This window comes from Hesperophylax consimilis, chromosome 9, assembly GCF_061612785.1.
Source record: "Hesperophylax consimilis isolate HC1 chromosome 9, BYU_Hcon_1.0, whole genome shotgun sequence".
NCBI lineage: Eukaryota > Metazoa > Arthropoda > Insecta > Trichoptera > Limnephilidae > Hesperophylax > Hesperophylax consimilis.
In genome coordinates this window covers 15878907-15901591 of record NC_142844.1, presented here as the reverse complement: position 1 = coordinate 15901591, position 22685 = coordinate 15878907, and the positions used below count along the sequence as shown (strand labels likewise).

The following is a 22685-nucleotide window of genomic DNA, read 5'->3' as shown; positions in this document are numbered from 1 at the left end:
GGTTGTGAAGCTGCTTTTGGACAGGAGACAAATAAATTTATATTTTTTTAATTCAATTCGTCGTAATTAAGTGAAATTTAAAATGCACATCAGTCGAAATTAAGGACGAATCTGGATGGCATAGCTGATTCTCAAAATAAAATCTTATTTAATAATAACCGTAATACCATGAAAATCTTGCCGAAATTCACTACCCTTTTATTTTTACAACACCAGGACCACTGTCTTATCAAAATTCCCCGATTCCAAGACTTCACAGTCTCGGAAATTAATACTCTGATCTGGGAGATATATTCCATCTTAAAAATAATCAATATAAATATTGTTTATTTCAATTCTTTTATATATCGAGACACAAATAGACATCTATAATTTCCGCAATAAATATATATATTTTTAATATCTATTTATGTGAGACTTCTTATCATTTGTACTAATGTATCTTATTTTGTTATATGCTTTTGTTGTAACATTTAATATTTTTTCTTTTTTCGTTGTATTATATTTCCTTTATTGTTTTAATTTTGTAGAATTTATAATAACTGTGATACTCTACTATTATACTTTGTAGTGTGTAAAAGCCCATTAGGGCGTGTAATAATAATAAATAAAATTACCCATGTCAAGTGCAACTTTTAAATAAATTGAAGTTTTGGGTAAACACAACTTTCCATTCATTAACAATTCGGCACAGTAATGAATAGGTACTCTTACCCCCTTCAGGTAGATACAAATCTCCTCCCTCGGTCAAATTAATCTAATGGTGTGCCAAAAAAAGACGAGGGTGTTCTGGGAAAAAAACAAATTGGAACATTAGAATTACGGGGAAATCAAAAAGGTTGTTGAATTTCTAGACGTCCTCTGCCGTCCACTTCTATTTTATTTGATTTGAAGGGAAAGTTTTGCGGGAAAAGCAGAAAGGGTCAGATGAACCAAAAGATAGAAAAAACGAATGGATAAAACGTGTTCTTTTACTCAAGAGGTGGGTTTTTGAAGGGTGCGTTGCTTTTTGAACACGCACCCTTAGCACATGTCCGCTGGTGCTTCAGGGAAGCTTTGACCACTTTTGTTAACGCATTTGTAAATGAGGGTATTTTTCGGGAGTCTGTGTGATCTGCGCCATATTGAAGACGATCCCACCTAAAATCCATGTAAAAGGTTGGTACTGTAGGTAATACATGAAAGAAACACAAGGGAAAGAAAATTATTTATTGGGATTGCAACATTTTGATAAAAGATTTTTAATCAACATAACTCAATCAAAAATAATTAATGTGGTTGAAGGTCTACAAATGATGCAAATAATGTAAAATCATAATTTGATATTTCTGTAATATGAGCACTATCAAAGTGGTGTTATAGGTATACCTATTTCAAATAAATAATGCAATATCTAATAGTGCTCACATCGTGTACATAATTATGAAGATAGCTTTTGTATATTTATAAACTACCTGGAATAAAATGAGAAAGTGAAACTATAAATATACTCATATGTTTATCTGGTAGATAGCTATTTCAAAATTACAGGATTCTTTTCAATTTTTTATCACGTCAATTGTATAATTACATTAGCAAGATTAGCAACTAACCAGTAGCCTAAAAAATGGACTGACCTAAAATACCTACCATTGTATAGGTACATTAGCTGGATTAGCCACTAACCGTAAGCCTAGAACCTGGGCTGCCCTACAATACCTACAAAAATTTGCATCCGGTGCACAGAGTGATAATTATTTAAATAAGTACTTAGTAGTAGTTATTATATTTTTACATTATTACTTATTATAACCCTATTTGGGGATCTTTTAAAGCAAAAGACAATGGGAAGGGGAAGGATAAAGTTATGAACAAGTTTGGGAGTGAGTGTACCTGAATCAAACTATGAAACTTACCGCCCTCCCACTAAGTCCATGACTTTAAAAAACTTGGGTGCAGTAATTTTGTTTTTATTTTTTTATTTCCAGAATAATTAACATTCAAGTTTTCAGATATCTAGGGGAATCTTTAAATCATTCTTCTTCTTCTTCCTCAGCTGCTTTTCTCACTTCAGCAACAGAAAATGTGAAATCGAAGCAGGCGACAGAGTGCTCGATGATATCCAGTCCATCTCCTTTGTGGGTTAACTGGACGGTTGCGGAATAATCTCCAACATTTTCATGTGTCAACACAGTGCTGGCTTTTGATAGATCGACTTTTAAAGCGTCCATGGTGTACACTCTCTGAAAGCATTAAAATATCGAATTAAATAATAACCTTAATTTGCAATCAACATCTGGATGATGATATCCAAATTTATTGATCAAAGGTCTGCGTTACTGATGATTTGTATTCTTATTATGTGAACACGAAAAACTAATAGTAGAAGGCTTGTATAAAACAAACATTGTGCTTCAATGGTTAAAATGAATCTCTCATCAGAGCGCAATTGCGTTGGCGCAGAAGTTTAATCACATCGCTTGCAGTAAATAAAGGTGAATGCTTCCAGCCATGCTTGACGGCCGGCATAGTCCAGTGGTAACGCATTGGACTGCCATTCCGAAGGTCGCGGGTTCGAACCCGGCGTGTGCAAATAAATTTTATTTGATTGATTTGTGTTATTTCACAATTAAATAATTAAAATAATATATAGTATATTTGCGGCACGTTCCAGAGTGGAAGATACTACCAGTATCGCCCTGGTGTAAGACCACCATTCAGAATTGAAACGTTGCTCCAAATGGCTTTAGCCGTGTTTAGTGACTAGATCTGAATAGCCAGGTACTTCCCCACCTTCCTCTTTCCCTTCCCCACTTACCTTCAGTCTCACAACATCCCCCAATTGGGGATGCCATAGTCTCACTGGCTCCAGACGGGAGCAGTTGGGACTCTTGTGAGGTATTCAATATTTAAAAAAAATATATAAAAAAAAAAAATATTAAAAAAAAAAAATTAAAAAAATATAAAAAAATTAAAAAAAAGCCGATTTACATATAAAATAATAGTTCGTTTTAGGGGAATTTGCTTGTGTTTTAGGTAACTGCAAATAGCTCAGTAGCTAAAGCCCGATTAGCAAAAGATTTCCAAATTTGTGATATCTTATAATATCGTTAATTTATGTTATTTGGTCGTCGCAGAATGTCTCAACCTTACGACAAATGGGATGATGCATCCGGGCAAAGAAAATCTCGTTTGGGTTGCGGCAAAATTATCTTTAGTCGCTTGTATTTTTCTAACATTAAAAATAATTAATAAAATAAGTGTTTAAAGTCATTAAATTATAGTAAAAATAGAGACCCGTAAAATTGTTGTTATATATATTAAGGTTCTAATCCTAGACTCACCGCCGGTAAAGGACAATCTTTCGTGTCCAATTTCATTGCATCTACCAGTACACTCCAAGGCATTCCCTCCGTAGGAACGTGTTGACATAAATCTGCAGACTCGAATGTGTATGCAATAACCTTGCCCTGAGGTGTTTCTTTTTCAACAATTAACATCGCCTGAAAGCAAAATTCATCATCATTATCTTATTCCCTAACTCTTTTCAATCAGGAACCCATCACTTCGACAAGGCATCTTTGTTCTGTACAACTTTAGCTGCATTCGCTCATTCAAGCCCAATCTCCTCTCAAATACCATCTGGAGTTACTTTCCATATATCTTTAATATTTCATGCGAAATTCTGTCTTCTTTCATTCTCAATATATGACCAAGCCAGCTCATCTGCGACTTGTCTATAAGGAATCAGGGTTTCAATACTAAGCACATTTTATTTATTTAATATGTGCCTATATTATTTCATCTAAACCTTACACGGATTAAAACATTTTTTCAACATTTTTATCGCAAAACATTACAATACTGTTTACCACAATTGCTAAAAAGATATAAACTCCGAAGCGTGATTCCTACCAATATAAAGATATTTTAACATATTTCGGGCACACTGATACGCCCACAACACACTTTTTAGTTTTTACCTTCAGTGACCATATAAAACCATGTACATGTGTGAACTATAATCGAAGTATTTTTTGCATTTTCCATTTGAGCTCTCGTTGGGAACATTTATTTATTGGTTAAACTCACCGTAGTTCCCGGCATTATTGGTGCCAGAAATTCAAAGCCTCCAGATAAGACTGTGGTCAAGGGGGTGTCCCTTTCCACCGTCAAGCCGCTTACGTCAATAAGGTTTTCGCCATCGCCTTTACAAAATTTAACACCATCATCACTTAAATTCAATTCGTACTCAAGCTGAAAAAATATCACGAAGTTCATTTAACAAATAATAATCATTTTCAAATCTACTTTTTTGCACAAAAAATATATTGGTTCTAAGACGTTTAAATATTCATTGACATTTTTGAATAATTGCTGAAATTGGCACAATTAACTGCACTCTGAACATAAACATGTTTGTAGATTATGATAACATACTATTCATGACGTACTCGCAGCTAAAATACAATATCTCTGATCCAGACCTTATACTGTATGCGATTAAAATGTCTGCTTTAAATTTATTTATTATTCGTGTATGATTAGTTATACAATCATAAGTATTTAGTATTAAAAAAAAAACAGCTCTTAGCAAATTAAGTCCTTTCGTCAGAACTCATAAAGTAGCTATGAAAATATATTCCAACTTCATTAAAACGAGAACAGATAATTTATTTTTAATATCTGACCAATAATCTGAATTGATGCTCAAATAAATATAATGTACGATGCTCCTGAAGCAAAAAAATGAAACACCAATTAACTCAAAGCACAAAAAACTAGCACCTAACAATGAAATGAATCAGTTTTTAAACTTAATATTCCGTAAATTAATTAGCAAGTTTTTTTCATATTAATTTTTTTTTCATATATATTTTTAAAAATTTTATACACATATAATGTTAAAATTTTGCCCATTGTTCCTCAAAAAATATATTCTTCGATATATTTCCTTCACCAAACACAAGAGGCTTTATCTCTTTATGAGAGAAAAAGGTTTTATTATTTTGTCTTCATCACATCGTAACAAGTAATAATTTTTATCTATATGTGGTGTAAAAATACATATTTAAAAATAAAAATATTTCTTGGATATTTTTGTGCCTTTTAATACACGGTACATCTATATTGTGTACTATGCAGTATGAACTGAGAAGAACCCAAGGAAGTCAATCTATGTCTTTAGTGTGAGATATATGATTTTAGTAGTATGAGAAAGTGGCAATACCACGCTTTGCATTTGCAATTAAAAGTTTATAAATAAGCATTTTCAAATAATTTTAATATATTCCAAAAAGTCATCGACCGCCATTGTTTGCATGTTTGCGAAAGATTCATCAAAGTTTGTGAACGTTTACATGAAACGAAAAAAATTAACTGACAATAAATAACCTATAATATGTTCGTGTAATTAAAATATGTATTTCAGATCGTATAAACTGGCATTTTTTCAGTTTACATTTTTTATTTCAAAATTTAAATATTTATTAATTTCAAAATTTAAATATTTTTTATTGCAAAATTTAAATATTTTTGATTGCAACATATGTTTGTAACATTAAAACCTGAATGAGTTATTCCTCTGCTTTCAAAAGTAGTATTTAATTTCCAGATACGTTCTAAAACTGCATTATATGTGGATAAATATTGTATAAATATTGTATAAGTGAGCAAATATTGTACTTATATTATAATATGTGTATAAATATTGTGAAATAATGTCAACCGGAAATATTTCTAAATAGATATGAATCTGACATAATATCAGAATATCCCGGGGGTTAATGTCACTACAAAAGCTTAGTGATCAATTTAAAGAATTATAAATAATTTACCTTTCCTTGGGGTTTCCGTTTCCCTGCAAGCGCAGAGTTAACAATGCTGAATACGACTAAACACACACACAATAATTTCATTGTTAAGACGAAAAGTTTCGCTTTTAAATTTGAGAGAAATCGTATATGAAATCTCGATATATCAAGATCACTATTGTCGGTCGGGAGCACCGTATTATAATGATGTCCCAACATTGAATATCATGAAATATCCTGCATTTTTTAATAATATTGTATTCGTGTTTAATAATTGACATGGTGGCGTGTCAATTAGAAGCATGTACACATTTTATGATTGTGGAATTTTATTGTTAAACACATGTTGTTATTTTAAAATTCCGCTTTTGCGAATCCAATTTACACCACTCATTGAAATATTATTATGTGTACAGGAATTAAAAACTCATCATTAAAAGCGCCCTTGAGGTGATATTCATGAAAAATGATAATATAATGCATAAAACATATTTTTTCAACTTTTATATGTCTTTCTGAACATATTGTGTCAACCTTGTTATTATATACAATAATTGACCTTCTATGTACAACAGAAATCTCTATAATAACATACGAGTAGCTTAAATCGTTCATACCCAGTTTATTATTTTTAGCAATATACACTTATTATAGTTCTCCTGAACAACTTACCTATGACAATGAATACATGTAAAAGCCTTCAAGGCGTAAATAAATAATTTAGACACCGACCATGGGTACATTTATAGTTTTTTTCTTTATGATTTTTTAATAATAATAAGTCCTAATAATATTGTAATAATTGTTATTCATTCATAAAGTACAACCTGACAAAGCGTTATACGTAACACTCTAAATATTTTGCGTATTTAAAATATTCAGAAAAACATAAAAGAAGATGGGGGACGGTCAAATATCCTCCATAAAAGGGTGTTTCCATAAATCTTCGTGCTTAATATTTTTCACATTTTTTCTGTTTCTATTATATTATTTCAAAATGTATATCGTTTTGCATTCTGGAAAAACCCATTATTATATTTGTATTCTCAGTGCATAATAATGCCTCAATGACAATATTTTTGTCATAAACATTTAAAGAATATATCTTATTTTGTAATTCTGTCAAAACAAAGTAAAGTTTTTCGTAGCTATATAATTGTTATTTGCTTGGTCATTGCTATCTGATGTTCAATAATAAATAATAGTCCACAGCAATCGCGTTACATTAATCTTTTTGTACTAGAGCACACAGTAGTTGTCAACATCCCTAGCTCCCCTCTCACCCCTCGTAGCAACCCTCCCTTAACCCTCGTGTACTTTACAAGGGCTCACCCCACATTACACAATATATCTTCATGACGCTTTATTCGCGTAATCCAAAAGGAAGTTTTTATTTAATCTTTGCAATAAAAACTACTAGACACCAAAAAATGAGAAAGAAGGAACAAAAATCAAGTAGCTACAGCTACAAAAATACAGAAGAATGTATTCGTTAGATGATAAAAAAAATATTTCAAGGGCTGGGTATGTTTTTAATCGCAAGAAGTCGAGGAATGAACAAATGAGCGATTGATGAAGGAATGTAAACGGTTGACCGTTTGCTCCACTCACTGTACATAAGCTGGTGCATATGTTCATACATTATCTGTTTAAAATCATACATTTTGGAGGCTGTTTTCGGTACCGCCGCCCCTTGAATCTTTTATTGGATAACCAATACCCCTGCCCTAGGTCACCCCAAGTGGTTTACGACGTTTGGTGACTTAGGGGTTCCCGGAATCGTTGGGTGAGGTTTTTCGAGGTCTTGGTGACACCTGATTAGTGGTGGGCCGGATCTGGAAAGACTGGTTGAGGGAGACGCTTTGACCTCTCCAGCCGACCCTTTCGACTCATCGCCTTGCACCGCAGTGAGAGGGATGGATTCATACGTCTATCACTCCTGAACACATTGACCCCAGTTTCTACCCACCCCTCATGCTTTTCTCCTTCCCAAAACTACCTCTCCTTCCCATTCATTTATTCATTTCAAAGTACTGACATAACACTTATATTTGAGATACGTTCCAAAGTGGTATATACTTTTCTGTATTTGAAGAACACCATTCGAAATCGAAACGTTGCTTGAAATGGCTTTAGCTGTATTTGGTTACCACATCCGAATGACCAAGTACTTTCTCGCCGTCCTTTTCCCCACACCCTTCCCCTCTCAGTAGAGATACAGCAGATACGGCAGTAGCCTAGCCCCACAACATACCTCATTTGGACATGCAATAATCTCACTGGCTCCAAACGGTCTGGAGCAGTTGGGACTCTTGTGTGATACGTACTCACATAAATTAGAACAAAAACTACCCTTGTTCCGTGCACCTGACCCGCAATCAGAAAGTGGGGGTTCATTTCCCATCGGTGCATTTATTTTTTCTCGAAAGATTTTATCAATTTAAATTTGTGTTTCAGGCTAATAATTATTGCTTACAAAATGTTTTGTCCTTTGTGCTTTGTATAAAACTTTGTCTTTTACACATATGTTCACCTTTAATAAAAAATAATACTAAAATAAAGGTTGCAAATGCTCTCCAAATGAATATACCACGACAAATTTATGTTTGAAATCATCTAATAACATAATATTAAGCTCCGTTCAAAATGCTATAGGAGAGAACTTCACTTCGTATAAAACTACCCAAGGGTCATGAAAATAAATGTTGTTTCCAAAAAGCAGCATCCAGTATCATAAATCTTGCTGGCGCCATGTATTATGACGACAAGCCTGATGGCGAAACAAAAAAATAAATCTCTTTTTCCACAATCTGTCTACCTTTAAGGCCATATAAATATTTTCATCCGGAGTATGAAATTTATCGACACCACGTCCAGACTCGACGGATTTTTTGGCTTCTTTGGGTATAACAATTCATAATTCACATATAGGGATGGTTTATTGAGAGCGTGGGCTTTATGTTTTCGTCTGGCTCTGACTATTTAGAAAAAGCAACAAGAAAATACCAATATATTTCCATCATTGAAAGTGCATCTTTGAATAAACTACTTCAGTTGCTCTGGCCTCGTAATGCTCTGTTACTATACACCTACTTTATATTATATTTGCATTTTGTCTGTCTATAAATATCTGTATTCCGTGTCCGGTCAATCCTGTGAAGATGGTAGCTGTGTTTAATAGTACCTTTTTATTTCGCCAGAGCGCATGAGCGTTGCAACTGTGGCAAGCTGTCAATTCGGAGTTCTCAACATTACCATAAGTCTACGGTTCACAGATTAATTATTGTTTTATCTCTGTTTTTCAGAAGGTAGGAATAAATAAGTTATAAATTACTGGTAATTATCAAATTAATTTTTTGCCATAATAAAAGCCTAGGTTTTTTATTTTATTTTTTTTAATGTTTAAATGAGCGTTCAAGTTCCTTGGTAGATTCAGGGAAAAATACATTTTGGTTATAAATTGTTGTATTTTTTTATTATCTTTTATGGTTCGTTTACTATAGGGTTGGCACAGCTTTTCAGCCTTTATGGACCGCACTCCACTGAGCGGTACCTACTTCAAATGTGGTGAACAATTCATGATATTTTCCCAATTTTTTACATGGATTACCTGGTGAATTCAACATCAAAAACTAACATTCTTACATTTTAGGCAGATTGTAAAGGCATGACGCTTTTTTGAATTTTCACTCTACTTTTCTCCTTCTAGATCAGGGGTCTCCAAACTTTTCAGCCGGAGGGCCACATTGACTACTCCAGTGAGTTCGGAGGGCCAAAACCGTTTTAATTTCTAGACACCCATATTTTCTGTCCTAGGGGGGGGGGGGTAGACAATAGAATTTTCAGGGATGAAAATATAGCTTTAGATAACGTAGCTTTGAAGATAATTTTCGATACTCGTTTCTCAGACCTTGATATCATTGCGAATCAAATAAAGATTTTTCAAAAAAATCCTCTTGATATATTCGCGCGATACTTGTGGACGCAATGTATTGGTGCCAAGTACCTCGCCAACGAGCATATTTATTTATTCGCACGAAAAAATTCGCAGAGTTTTCGCCCCTTCTGAGCAAGGTCTTAGCTATTAGCTGTCGCGGGTCCTTGATGACACTGGTCATAAGATGTCGCGGGCCGGATGGAAGACACTGGCGGGCCGGATACGGCCCGCGGGCCGTAGTTTGGAGACCCCTGTTCTAGATCATGAAATTTATTTTATTTTATAAGATTTTTGGCACTATCATTAGCTGTTATCGTTAAATTACTTCCTAAGGTTTTTTCTAATCCAATCCATGTAGCTAGATACATCAGTGTAGACGCCTGGCCAACCGTCTCTCCCACAGCCGGCCCCGAAGGAGATGATGCCCACGGAGGTCCAGTCTCCGTCAGGCATCACCTTCATGAGGGGGCCCCCGCTGTCTCCGCTGCAGGTGTCCTTGGCAAACTCACCCCCGGCACACACCTGTTGGGGCGTCAGGATGGCGGCTGCCACTCGGAACAGTCTTTCGCAGGCCGCTTTTTCGAAGAGGGGAACCCTCAGCTTCAGCTTAATGTTGCTCTTAGCTCCTAAACAAAAAATTACGAAATTAAATAAAGATGTTAATCACTTCTCCAATGTCTGTGTTGACGAATTTAACCCAGGACGTTTTATTTGCGGCTGGTTTGCCCTGACCACTGAGCTAATCCGACCATTCCGTCATTTTTACTGTATCGTACTTCGTCTAAGAACTAATAATAATAAATCTAAACGACACACAAAACAGAACAAGACACAATTTTTTTAAAGGTAACGGTCACCTATATAATATTATAAGATAATTAAATATTAACACCTGGAAAATATTATGCCATTAATTTACAGAAAAGATTGGAAAAAAAAGTAATTATCAGTAACTGTGTGTAAATGGGTTAGTAGTAATGTTTTATCACCTTACAAGGAGAACCATTGTTGAATTGTTAGCATTTTTTATAAAAAAAAGTACTTTTCATGAGTCTGTAATACAAAAACATGGTTTTTATATAACATCCAGAAAGCATAAATTTTCTTATTTACGTCCGAAATTCTAATTTAATTTTTTTCTTTCTACACAAATTTCAATATTTTACCCATATTAGGTGAATTTTTCAATTATCTACATTTATGTCATTTTCCTGAATACATTTCAACCGAAACAAGGAACTCGCTTATCTGGGAACTCCTTTTAAAACGCTTGAAACAGGTAAGACCAACTCACTTACTAACTAACCATCACGCCGTTTCCCTGCAGGGGTAGACAGAGAAGACGGACCGCCAAACAACTCGGTCTAGGTACACACTCCTTGCCTCATTCACGTAAGCTTAATAATATTTTTAGGAAAATCTGTGGTATGGAAATTAGGCAACTTTATGCCAAAAATATACTAGCATACCTTTTCAAACACAAAACTACTCGTACTTTTGACAATGTCCAAACTGCTCATACTAGAACCAAAGGACATAATCTCTTATAAATCCCTTTCGCTAAAACAACTTTTGGCCAGAGAAATTTTAGATATTTTGCAACAAGGCTATATAATGCTCTCCCACTAGCCATTACACTGAAAGAATTTTTTTCGAAATATAAAACAGACATCAAGTCTTGGATCTTCAGTCAAGACAGATCCAAGATCAAATAATTTATAACAATCACCTCATAAGTATGTACTAGATGCTGATTAACCAATTTATCATTTATTATTATTATTTTTTATCATTTTGCACATTATCATTTAATTTTAAGAAATATTATATGTATCAAATAATATGTAAACATTAATTTATGTATTCAACACGTCTGTCTCGACACAGGTTTATCCTAGTGAGACAGACATCGAAAAAGACCTGTAAAAAAACTTTATATTGATAATAAAAAAATAATTATAGAAGTGACATACCTATTTTATTTATATATATTGTAATAACTCGATACTGAAACAGTGGATAACTACAATTTGTAAAACTTTTAAATAAATTATAAGAAATTGATGTATTTACCTTCGAGAGTTCTACCCCATCCTGCAACCATAAGTTGGTCACCAGTCCGCAGAGGTTCACTTTGGGAAGTTGGAAGGCAAACCGGACTAACAAAGTCTGAAATAAAAGCAAATTTTACACTCAAGGTTAGTTATACGATTATACGCATACAACCAAAAAATTGTGACGAAGTTTTCACTTGATCAAGATTGTAAATATCAGGTTATGATTAAATATTGATTTAAATAGGTTGTATTTTTATATTTACCAGTAAACTCCACTTCCTCCGACAATCTCAGTAAAGCGATGTCATCTTTTCTGTTGATGTTGTTTACTGCAAATCCGGGGTGAACAGTGGATTGTTCGATGGTGTAATCTTTGTGGGGAGGAGCGCAGGTCTGAAATTGGAGGGGTCCAACACAGTCGCTGGTTACTGACAGATCCCACTCTCCAAGGCGGACAAGTTCCCTAGTAAAATAAGGTTTATAAATAAATAAAATATGAAAATCAGTTATTCAAAGTTTGTGGGTCTTTTGTAAGCCAGCCAGCAATGTAATGTAAGCCGGCTAAAAAAAATAATAAAGTTTCTGTGCTAACCAAATAATTTATGTATTTTATTTATTTATTTAACGCCCAGAGAGCTTTTACATGGTTGGTAGTATAATTTTAATTTGAAAAATACTTTGAAACATAAAAAATAAGAATAAAATTACATTTGATAAAAGCTATGCAACAAGTCATAGATACAAACACAAGAAACATAAACAGAAAACTACAGCTATTTGTAGGATAACATGATGTGTTTAGGAGTATTGTTGAAATAAATGTTTTAAATGATCCACAAAACTTGCCAAGTTGGTATTGAATATGTCAAATAAGAAAAGCGGTTTGGTGGGATTCCATAGTACCAAACAATAGTTCAAAACCTATCTCCTTCGTTTATATTATCTATGATGTTATAAGTCTCTATTTGCTATGCATTTGAAAAGCATAATGGTGAATTGTATCTTATGCCGGTGGTGTAAAAAAGCAACATGATTATTTAAATATAATTGAAATATTGATGTCTTCTTTTGAACATATTTCCTTACATCGGCAACCTGTTAGTTAAGTATTTCGCAGGGCCGATCCTATGCGGACGTAATTGGAGCAGTCCGCTCCCAGCGCCGAATAGCCAAGGCGCTGATAATACCTAACACCCAACAGTCCTACCACACCGCCCTTGAGATTATTTTTCACAAAAACGGCGCTACAAAAACATACAAATCATCCACATATTAATGATCACATTGATCGACTACCTAGGCGTCTTCTATTTTGACAAGGTGCTTCAAAATTTAACTCGCGCCAGGCGCCGTTTGGCTAAGGGCCGGAACTGAGCACTTGTTTAATTGTATTTAATATACTCACAATTTGAGAGGAGCATCCACACAATGTGCGGCTGTGAGAATATAGCGACTATTTATCAACACTCCACCGCACTCAAAGACCAAGGATCCGGTTCCTGAAAAAAATATAAATTCAATGTGTAAATACCCACTTTATTTTGGTAATTCTTCTTGGTATCTTGATTTTGTTTGAGTACCAGCATTAAAAAATAGTGATGATCAAGAAATAAACAAGAACGGTGACTTGCAGAGGTGCAGTAGACTGGACAAGCAACGAAATATTTGTATTTTACATATTCAATTATCTTAATCAAGCCATAGGTTCATAGTAATGAATATAATATCGACTGTATAGTTGTTCGTGTTCGTGAGATATTGTGGCTTAAAATAGTGGTACACGCACATAACACAATATTTACTGCAAAGATTAACTTTTAATTTCCAGATATCAAAATAAATAATGTCAAAGATCCTTAGAATAGTCCCAGAAATGTAAAAAGATGTTGTTCAATTTAATAAAATATTGCAAACTAATTTTCATTTTTTGTATGCTTGCTAAAAAAATGGTTATTATATAAAATTTTTTTTTACTAATCGTGTTTTTCTCTGATTTTTGAATTTTTTTTGTAAATATTTTATTTTGATTCTAAATTCCTTTTTTTTGTAAATGTGCATATTTTCAGATTTTTCTGTCTTAAAATTTTCTATTAATAATATCACTAATATTGTTTTCAATAATTACAATAAATATTTATCGTTACCTACTAAAAACCCGTGGAACAACTGTTACCCAGTAGTGTAACGGGACTTGTTATTATATAACATTGAAGAAAAAATTAAGAAATGTATCTTTTAAGCTCTACATTGTGTGGTAGGTATATTCAATATTTCACGATTTGTTACTCTATGCCTGTGAGCAATATGAGCACGAAATAAGGAATACTCTTTCGGTCCGAATGTGCGAGTATGTTTGAAAATGCATAGATGTAAGAATTTTTCCTCCCTATCTAGAGCGAATAAAAGTTGGCAGCTTTATTTTGTTCATTTACTGGTATAACTGACCTTGCATGATATTTTTATTGAATTTAAGCTAATAGTTTAGGCAGTAACCATTTTTACATTTACAATTGGAATTCTTGTGACCAACTTTTTCCCCATTTTTTTAAAACGTACGTTTGAGTGTACTTTTTCGATATTTTAATTGAATAAAATGGTATATTTTTTATAAACCGTGTACGATTCGTCTTTTATGTGAAACACGCCCCCTGTCAGCTAATGTTCCTACAAATGAAATGCAATAACTTCTAAACTACTGGAAAAAATCACCAAAAATTATAAAATAACCCTACCTATTGCTATCAACTAATAAATATGTTCTACTACTACCAGTTTTAATTCAGGTCTGAAAGGGTTAACGTAAAATTTTTGGCAGCTGAATCTTACATGATCAAATTACCTCTTTAGAAGTCAACGTGTTATCAATGAAAATACTTATTTCATATTGTTAACCATTAATTCATCGCAATGGAGGTTAATCGAGCAATTCCAAGATCGCAAATCAAAGCCAAGACAAAACTGCATCTCTTCCGGAATGACTTACTGTTCGTATATCCCAAGAGGGCCATCCACGGAAATTCGTTAATGTCCGTTTGGTTTCCATTCAATATCCGGTCTTCCAGGCTGCCGCCGCAGGTTCCGGAGCTGGGCAGGAGGCTTTCATCGAAGGGGGTGTTAGGTTGGGTGACAGTGGGGCGGGGGGTCGGTCGCGATGTGGTTGGTGCCTTCAAAATGAGATGAAAATATTCACGTAACCTCAAGATAAAGTTAGTTGTAATAAGATAAAAATAAATAGGCTGTAACATGACTTTGTTTACTACTACGAGCTTTTAAATCAATATTAGAAATTTATGAATATTCAAGCACTAACATATTTAGCAGGAAATTGCTATTTATTTCAGCTTTATCCACTGGTGCCAAAGATATCAACAGAGATATTTTTTTAGAATTTCACCCGTTCAAATATAGTTTGAACAAAACACAGCATTTTCAACCGACGCATGTGTTATAACGACGGTAACAAAGTCGTTCGCTAAGATGGTGTAATAAATCGGATGGATTGTCCGTTTCTGCACATAGTCAATACATTTTGTTCAGATATCTATGGTGTTCAGACCAGAAATGGCTGCAAACACTCAACAGTTGAACGTTTTTCCAATGTACAAAGGGTTAGCGATTAGTATTCCTGCGCAAAACTCTCCGTTAACTTACTTGAAAGTTATAGAAAGAAAGGTCTTCCACACTAAGTGACCATCTACTTGGTGCAGTATATTATGATAGATGAAAACGCATTTTTCGCACATGTCGGATTTGTCCATCACCCCTCCAGAAATAAATATTTTTATTCGAATATGGTAAAAAAAACTTTCCACTTCCTCCCATGCATCACGCAGAAAAAATAATAACTCCAGTTAATGTCAGAAATAGTATATGGACAACATTCATATCTTTGACAAATAACTTCACATTCATTTTCAACAAAAAATTATGTTTTTTCGAGAAATACTTTTTGGTGAAGCAAGAGAGTGCGCTTACATTTCACCACATTACACCGGACGTGGGATACCACAATATTGGTCTCATTTCCTTCAAATTTATGAGTTGTGTACCTACCTATCAATAAGTTGAAAAAATGTGTTGATCACAATTTTTAAAATGGATCTAATAGTTTAAAAAAATTGAAAAACAAAATTCTATAATACTTCCATTTTACTCCGTGTGATCTTCGAGCAAATATCGGTAACTATGTTATATTTTGCAGTATGAAAGAGAGATAAGGCCCTTACCTGGTCCAATTCCTCAAAACATAGGTACCTAAAACTAATAATTTCGTTATTAATCTCGTCGAATTTAATGTTTCAAAGACCCAATCCTGTCTGATTACGTCTAAAAGGGATCTAAATGATAATCTAGTCTCATTCAACGGAAGCAATCTTCCGAACAGGCCTTCCATTGATATGCTTGGTGTAACTATAAGTGACCAGCTCAGCCAGAGTAAAGTTGGCCTCTCAGAAGCTGGGCGTACTGTACAGGGCCCGCAGATACTTTAATAGTACACAACTGCTGACCCTGTACAAATCGCAAGTGCGCCCTACTGTCGAATTTGGCAGCCATCTCTGGTCCGGAGCCCCTAAATACCTGAAAAAAACCCTTGACTGTGTGCAAAAACGGCCTCACCGTTTGATAGATTCCCCAATCTTAACAAACGGACTGCAATCTTTAGAGCACAGGCGTCAGGTAGGTATGCTGTCCTTGTTCTATCGGTATTACAATGGAAGATGCTCTGAGGAACTAGCGTCATTGATCCCTTCGGCACCGGTGCGTAGTCGGGATACACGCCCAACATTTGTACACGGTTGACATTTATCACATGAGAACGGGTCGCTTCTACGATTTGTTCATAAGTTCAACAGGTCGGCTGTGGAACGAACTGCCGGCCTCTGTGTTTCCTCCCTCCTACAACATGGGACTCTTCAAGACCCATGTTCACTCCTTTCTGTCCACAAAAAGACCCTCCACACAGCATCCCCAAAGATGACATAGGCCCTGAGGGAAATTATTTTCTTCAGGGCCTCCTGTGTGGAGTTAATATAAAAAATAAAAAAATAATAATTTATATCTTTCATCCATAGACTAAACACGACATAATATATATACGACGGAATATAATACATCAATGCTTTCTTCCATTGTTTTTTTTCGACGTCTTTTTATTTATAATACTAGGGCAATGAATCATTTTTCATTTCGAGGGCATAAAAATGAAAAACAATTATTTACCTATTTTAAAAATCTAAACGGGCCTCAGATCGTGACAGTTATTTGCAGACCACATTTTATAGTACCGTAGGATAAAGAAACTGCGCAATACCAGGTAGACCACACCCATAATTTTTTTCATAATGAAAGTCTCACCAGCATCGTTCACCAATAGTACAGCAAATCGCATATCTGTACGGCGGTGCCCCGCCTTTGTTTCTATTAACATACCAAACGCAACTTTTATTGGTTACGCCGCTTAGTCCGTGCAGCTTGGTCGTAGAGGGTTGGAAGTCGGCACGCTTCCATGCCATATCTCCCTTTGTTTCTTTGATCTCTGCCTATTTTAATGTATTCATAATACTGACCGTTGTTTGGGTTGCAAAACTAAGTTCTGGGGAACAGCAGACTAAGATGGTAGACCCTTGGAATCCGCACTGCAAACGGCGCATAAAATCGACAACTTCCTTTGTCGGACGACCTCCGCTCAATGCCTGAGTTATCGGAGCACAATCATAAACGGATTGGCAGACTCCTTGCAAAGTGAAGCCAATGGAGCAGCTGTCTCCGAGATTATTTTCTGAAAGAAATTATTGTTTTATGATTATTTCAAATCAAACACATATTTTTTATAAGGGTTGTGGGTTAATAAATATTCCAAAAAGAACCGGTTACTCGGAGAAATACTATCTGCGGTTCCAGTGACAGCAAAGTGACCGGTTCTCTGTAACTGAGAAAGGAATATCGGATTCCATGATAACTCAACACAGTGACAATTCAACACACATTTAAAAAGTGATATAAAGTCATTAGAAATGCTGAACAAAAAAATTTCAACTTAACCTAACCTAGCCTAACCTAACCTACATCACCCAGTTAATAAAAAAAAATCATCACTTTCCATGACTTTATATAACTTTTTAAAGATGTGATGAATTATCATTTTGATGACTTATCCGGTCGCCGAATATCGACCATCTCTCACTTAAAAGAAGAAGAAGTGTGTTAAATTGATGTTATTTGCCAGACAATAAGAATCCTGAAATTCGTCAAGGTATAAGGGGCTAATAACCTCAAATCTACAAGCTACTTAATATAATTACCAACGTATTATAAATATATTATTACATTTTTAAACCAATTATGAATGGCTTAACACAACTTGTATTGCAATAAATTATTATGTTGGATTTTATGATAAGGATTTTCAACGATTTAAAAAATATTCACAACCTAAAAATTCTGGATACATCTCTCGTTAGAAGCATTCTAGATACTAACTCTACAATTTGGTCACCTGTCTTTAATAATCATATTAATATCATTGAAAGAGTCCAACGCAAAATTTTTGTGGTGTATTCATTTTAGACTTAGAATTCCTTTGGAGTCAATAAATTATGAGTTTTATTCCATTTATTGAAACTGTTGAAGTTAACTGATTTTTCTTCTTATTTTTTTATTTGAAATTATAAATTAACAGTTTGATAAAACTGATATATTAATGTTGACTCACTTGTTCCTACCATTAGATCAAGGATATATCAATTAATTTTATTTATATATTCAGAAAATAATTTTTAACATAAAAAAAAAAATCTGCACAACTCACTAGGGCATTCCTGTGTCAAGTTAGCTGCATCATTTAAAAAATACATATAAGTTAACTTAATTTCTCTTATATAATAATTTATCTTTCTATAAAAAAATGCAAATGTTCGTTTGTTCAAAATCTTAAATCTCCGAATCTTCATCGATTGCTTTGAAATTTTGACAGGTAAAAACATGTTTTTTTTAAACAGTGCCATCTGTTGGACGTGAAAGCAACATGCGCTATTGTTTCTCTATCTGCACATACAGAATGTGCAACAGCAACGCGTGGCGCGGTACATCTACAAATAAATTCAAAACTCCTGGTGGAAAATAGACTTCAAGCTACGTCTTGAACCAATCACCGCTCTATCGTAAAGTATATATTTTCTAAAAGGCCTTACACACCTCCCTGGAATCGGGGGCAATAACGGGGCTGGAGTGGGGAGCATCCTAGATCGCTCAATTGATCACCGCGTGATTAGACAAATACTCCGAAATCGAAAAAACTCCGAAATCGGGACCTATATCGGGTTGGCTAGAGTTGAGTGTGTAGTGAAATCGTCTTGATTTTGACCTCAGTTTGCTTGCGAGTATCGTTTCACACTGAATTCGGAGTGTTTTTTCCAGGTGGAAAAGATTAAGTTAAGATTTTCACGGCTAACCACTACGAATTATAAATCTTTTGTTTATTTTCAAATAACTTATTAAAATGTTTGTTAAAATTAATTTTCACTGGAGTTAGTAATTATCGTACATCTTGATTTTTTCCATAGAAATAAAACATCATAATATATTAGTCTTGGCCTCAGTTCTGTGATCTTGGCCATACAAATAATAAACAGGATATTCACAAGGTTTATTTTTTTAATTAAAATCAAAATTAATAATATGATTATTAAGTTCTGAAAGTACTTTTTTGTTTTTTGTTATTGTTGGCCTTGAAAGCCGAAACAGCTGTAACAATAACAAAACCAAAAAAATACTTGCTGAAATTTATAATTATATTATTAAATTTGTTTTTAATCAAACGAAATAAATGGAGTTCTACGAATTAAACACAAAAACAATAAATACACAAGGCTTATATATCATTACATCAATTTAATGCCGGCCAATGCAATTATAAAAAATATGTTTTCGATGAACTTATCACAAAATCAACGAAATAATATTAAATTTCTTGCAGATATGAATAGTTAAACATCACCATTGCGTGTTATTGAATCCAAAATCAAATCCGAAATCATCTTAAATATTTTGTCCATTCATCGGCATCTTTATTTTTACAAATAAATGATATGTTTTTTTAGACATGTGCATAAATAAAAGCAGGAGTTAATAAGAAAATAGGTTAAGGGGATGCACTACGTCGTGTAATATTTTAGATGGAGCCGCTATCAATAACAACCCTTATGTAGATGGCGATAAGGTTTAAATTCCCGCTTAACACCAAGAAAAAAGCATGGCCAAAAAGTGCCTTTTATTTTACTTTGTGGATGTTCAGGCATAAATATTTTTTTTTTTCAATCATTTTATAAATAACTTAATTTGCCACATTATACAATAAAATCATAACCGAAAATGGGTTCGTAAGTAGGAGATTTTGAACTTTAAAGCAGTTTTCATAGGGCTTATACATTATTTTTTTCTGGGCTTATAAAAAGACTTATCTATAAAACACTCGATTATTTCAAAGGCCAAGATGTATTCTACTCGCAGTATTTAATTAATGCATCTGAAACATTTCTAGGCGACCAAATTTTCAAACCAAAAACACATGATTTTGCATTACTACTTATGGCATCGCCTTAATACGAATACATTAATATAGGTTCCAATTCTCATAAGGTGTTCGCTAATAAAATATCATCAAATCATTGACGCAAAAATTTTGACCTCGTTATTATCATTATTATTATTATGCTGATCTCATAAGATCATAAGAAATAAATATTAAATATTTTTTTCTGTTTTTATTCTACAGATTAATTCTAGCTTTCATTTGGATTAAGAACAACTATGAAAATTAATTAGAATTACTCCATTTTACCTAATTAACTGCCTTGTTTATTTTGCCACAACATTACCTTTTTCTTTCATGATATATGTTATTATCTCCTTGCTTTAAATAATAAACGTATATTTTGATAACAAATATATAATTGGGACAAAGGATAAGAAGTTTTAAAAAAAACATCATAATCATAATCGTTTTGACCTTGAAGTAGGTTAAAGTTGTTTATTTTATTCCGCTACGTTGAAGTGCAATTCGTTTGTATGAATTTCGACCGTAAAATTCACTTAATTTAAAAAGTCTATAAATTATATCTTAATTATCATCTGATTCCGTTTCCACTTCTCAGTATGAGCTGTGTGGATATGATGAAATATACACCGCTTTTTCTGTGTGAGTTTACTGGATCAACAAAATTATTTTATACATAATTGATTTATAAAATAATTTATTCATTTCAAATTTAATAATGTTATTATTTAGTTCTGCACCTATTTTAGATTTTATTATTATGACTGGTGTTTCGGCGTCCAAGGCCATTTTAAAACTGTGGCTAGGCCACGTTGAGACGACGTATTTATATGATTCTTGTGATGTCTAAAATGATTTATTACCGGTTGAACTGATTTACTGTGACTATAGATTCTCTTTTATGTGGGGTACTTTAATAATAATAATACTCGGATAGTGATCAAAATAACCTCAAGTTAATATTTCTTAGTTGTAAATAGTTACAATATTTATTTTAATATAAATTTCATTTTTTTAATTAAATTGATTTCTACGAATTAAACACGAAAAAAACAATTTGTAATCAGTGATTTAAATTTAAAATGTTTTTTACTAAATTTTACATTAGTCAAAAAAGACAACACACTGTATTATATCGTACGTGTTTTAAAACAGGTTGGCACATTAATATAAAGTGTCGAGGATACATATAAAAGTACATAAGTGGATAAGTATCTACTTCATGTAAGTTTGTCATTGATTCGTACGATAACCGGTTATACGACTAAATAATTGAACCAAAAGGAGTACGTACGCATGTACATATAAAATTTATGTATTTCAAAGCCTTAGACATCTTCTCCGAGTGGTTTGAAAATAAAATTATTAATCTTTGGTCAGTACGTAATAATTATTAATTATTTAGATATTATAATTACATGTCATTGGATAAACACAAAACGTTTTGTTGTTTTAGAAGTTCGTAATCAATATTTAAAACAATAAAATTGACAGTAAGAATACTAGTAGGTTAATTAAATTGGCGTTAATCCAATGAATACATTTTATTTTCCACTTAGTTTGAAAAAAAAAAATTAAAAAATATACATTCAATGAAACGAAAACATTGGATCGAGTGAAATTAACATTTGATTTAATGAAAACAGTAACAACTTACGTCCATTGGTCAGTGCCAAAAACTGCACCAACACAAAGAGGCTTAAAAAATGCACCACCGCCATCCTTAAAACAATATTAACTCAGATTGCTCTTGATATTTTCGTTCAAGTTCAGGAACACTGGTCATCACTTTAAAACATCTTAGCGGTAACTGATCCTCGGTGCGGACTGAGCGAATCGAGGTAAACTTATTATTTGTCCAAACAAGTTTTAATACTAAGTCTGGCTAGTATATATTATGCGAACTGAATCACACGGAAATTCCCAACAATGTCCACATTGCGATAGCGTGTAAGGTTATTTGCTTGCTGTGCCTTGACCATGCATCAGTGGCGTACAGTTATTTTTAATGAAATAAAAATTAATAAGCCTTTTAATATTGAACAATATTTATCATCTTAAAAATATTAACCCCTCGGGTCTAAAAAATATGATATCGTTTAATTTACAAAAGCATTCAGATTTATTTTCATGTATTTATTAAACTTGTGTAGGACTTATACAAACATAATACATGTTGAAAATTCACAAAAATACAGAATAACATATCAGTACAAAACATAATTATCATTTTACAAACGTAATACAGAAAAATATCTCTTATATTCGCAATTAATTATTTTTGCTTTGATGGAGGAGGGAGAGGTTCTAAATATATCATATCGAAAAACATATATTAGAAGTTC

General features: G+C 33.4%; 2 protein-coding genes across 2 annotated transcripts; both read right to left on the bottom strand.

Moving 5' to 3' along the window:
• Window positions 1-2012: 2012 nt before the first annotated feature.
• Window positions 2013-8051, bottom strand: LOC149420967 (uncharacterized). Its single transcript, XM_089635149.1, has 5 exons — window positions 7943-8051; window positions 5817-5872; window positions 4072-4236; window positions 3324-3482; window positions 2013-2222 (listed from the first exon to the last, which is right to left on the bottom strand). Exons 1-5 carry the CDS (start codon window positions 8049-8051, stop codon window positions 2013-2015), a joined length of 699 nt encoding a protein of 232 aa, XP_089491275.1.
• Window positions 8052-9610: 1559 nt separating this feature from the next.
• On the bottom strand, window positions 9611-22186 carry LOC149420966 (phenoloxidase-activating enzyme 1-like). Its single transcript, XM_089635315.1, has 7 exons — window positions 21998-22186; window positions 17354-17565; window positions 14770-14950; window positions 13192-13285; window positions 12050-12249; window positions 11803-11898; window positions 9611-10355 (listed from the first exon to the last, which is right to left on the bottom strand). Exons 1-7 carry the CDS (start codon window positions 22059-22061, stop codon window positions 10051-10053), a joined length of 1152 nt encoding a protein of 383 aa, XP_089491441.1. The 5' UTR covers window positions 22062-22186; the 3' UTR covers window positions 9611-10050.
• Between the last annotated feature and the right edge of the window lie 499 nt (window positions 22187-22685).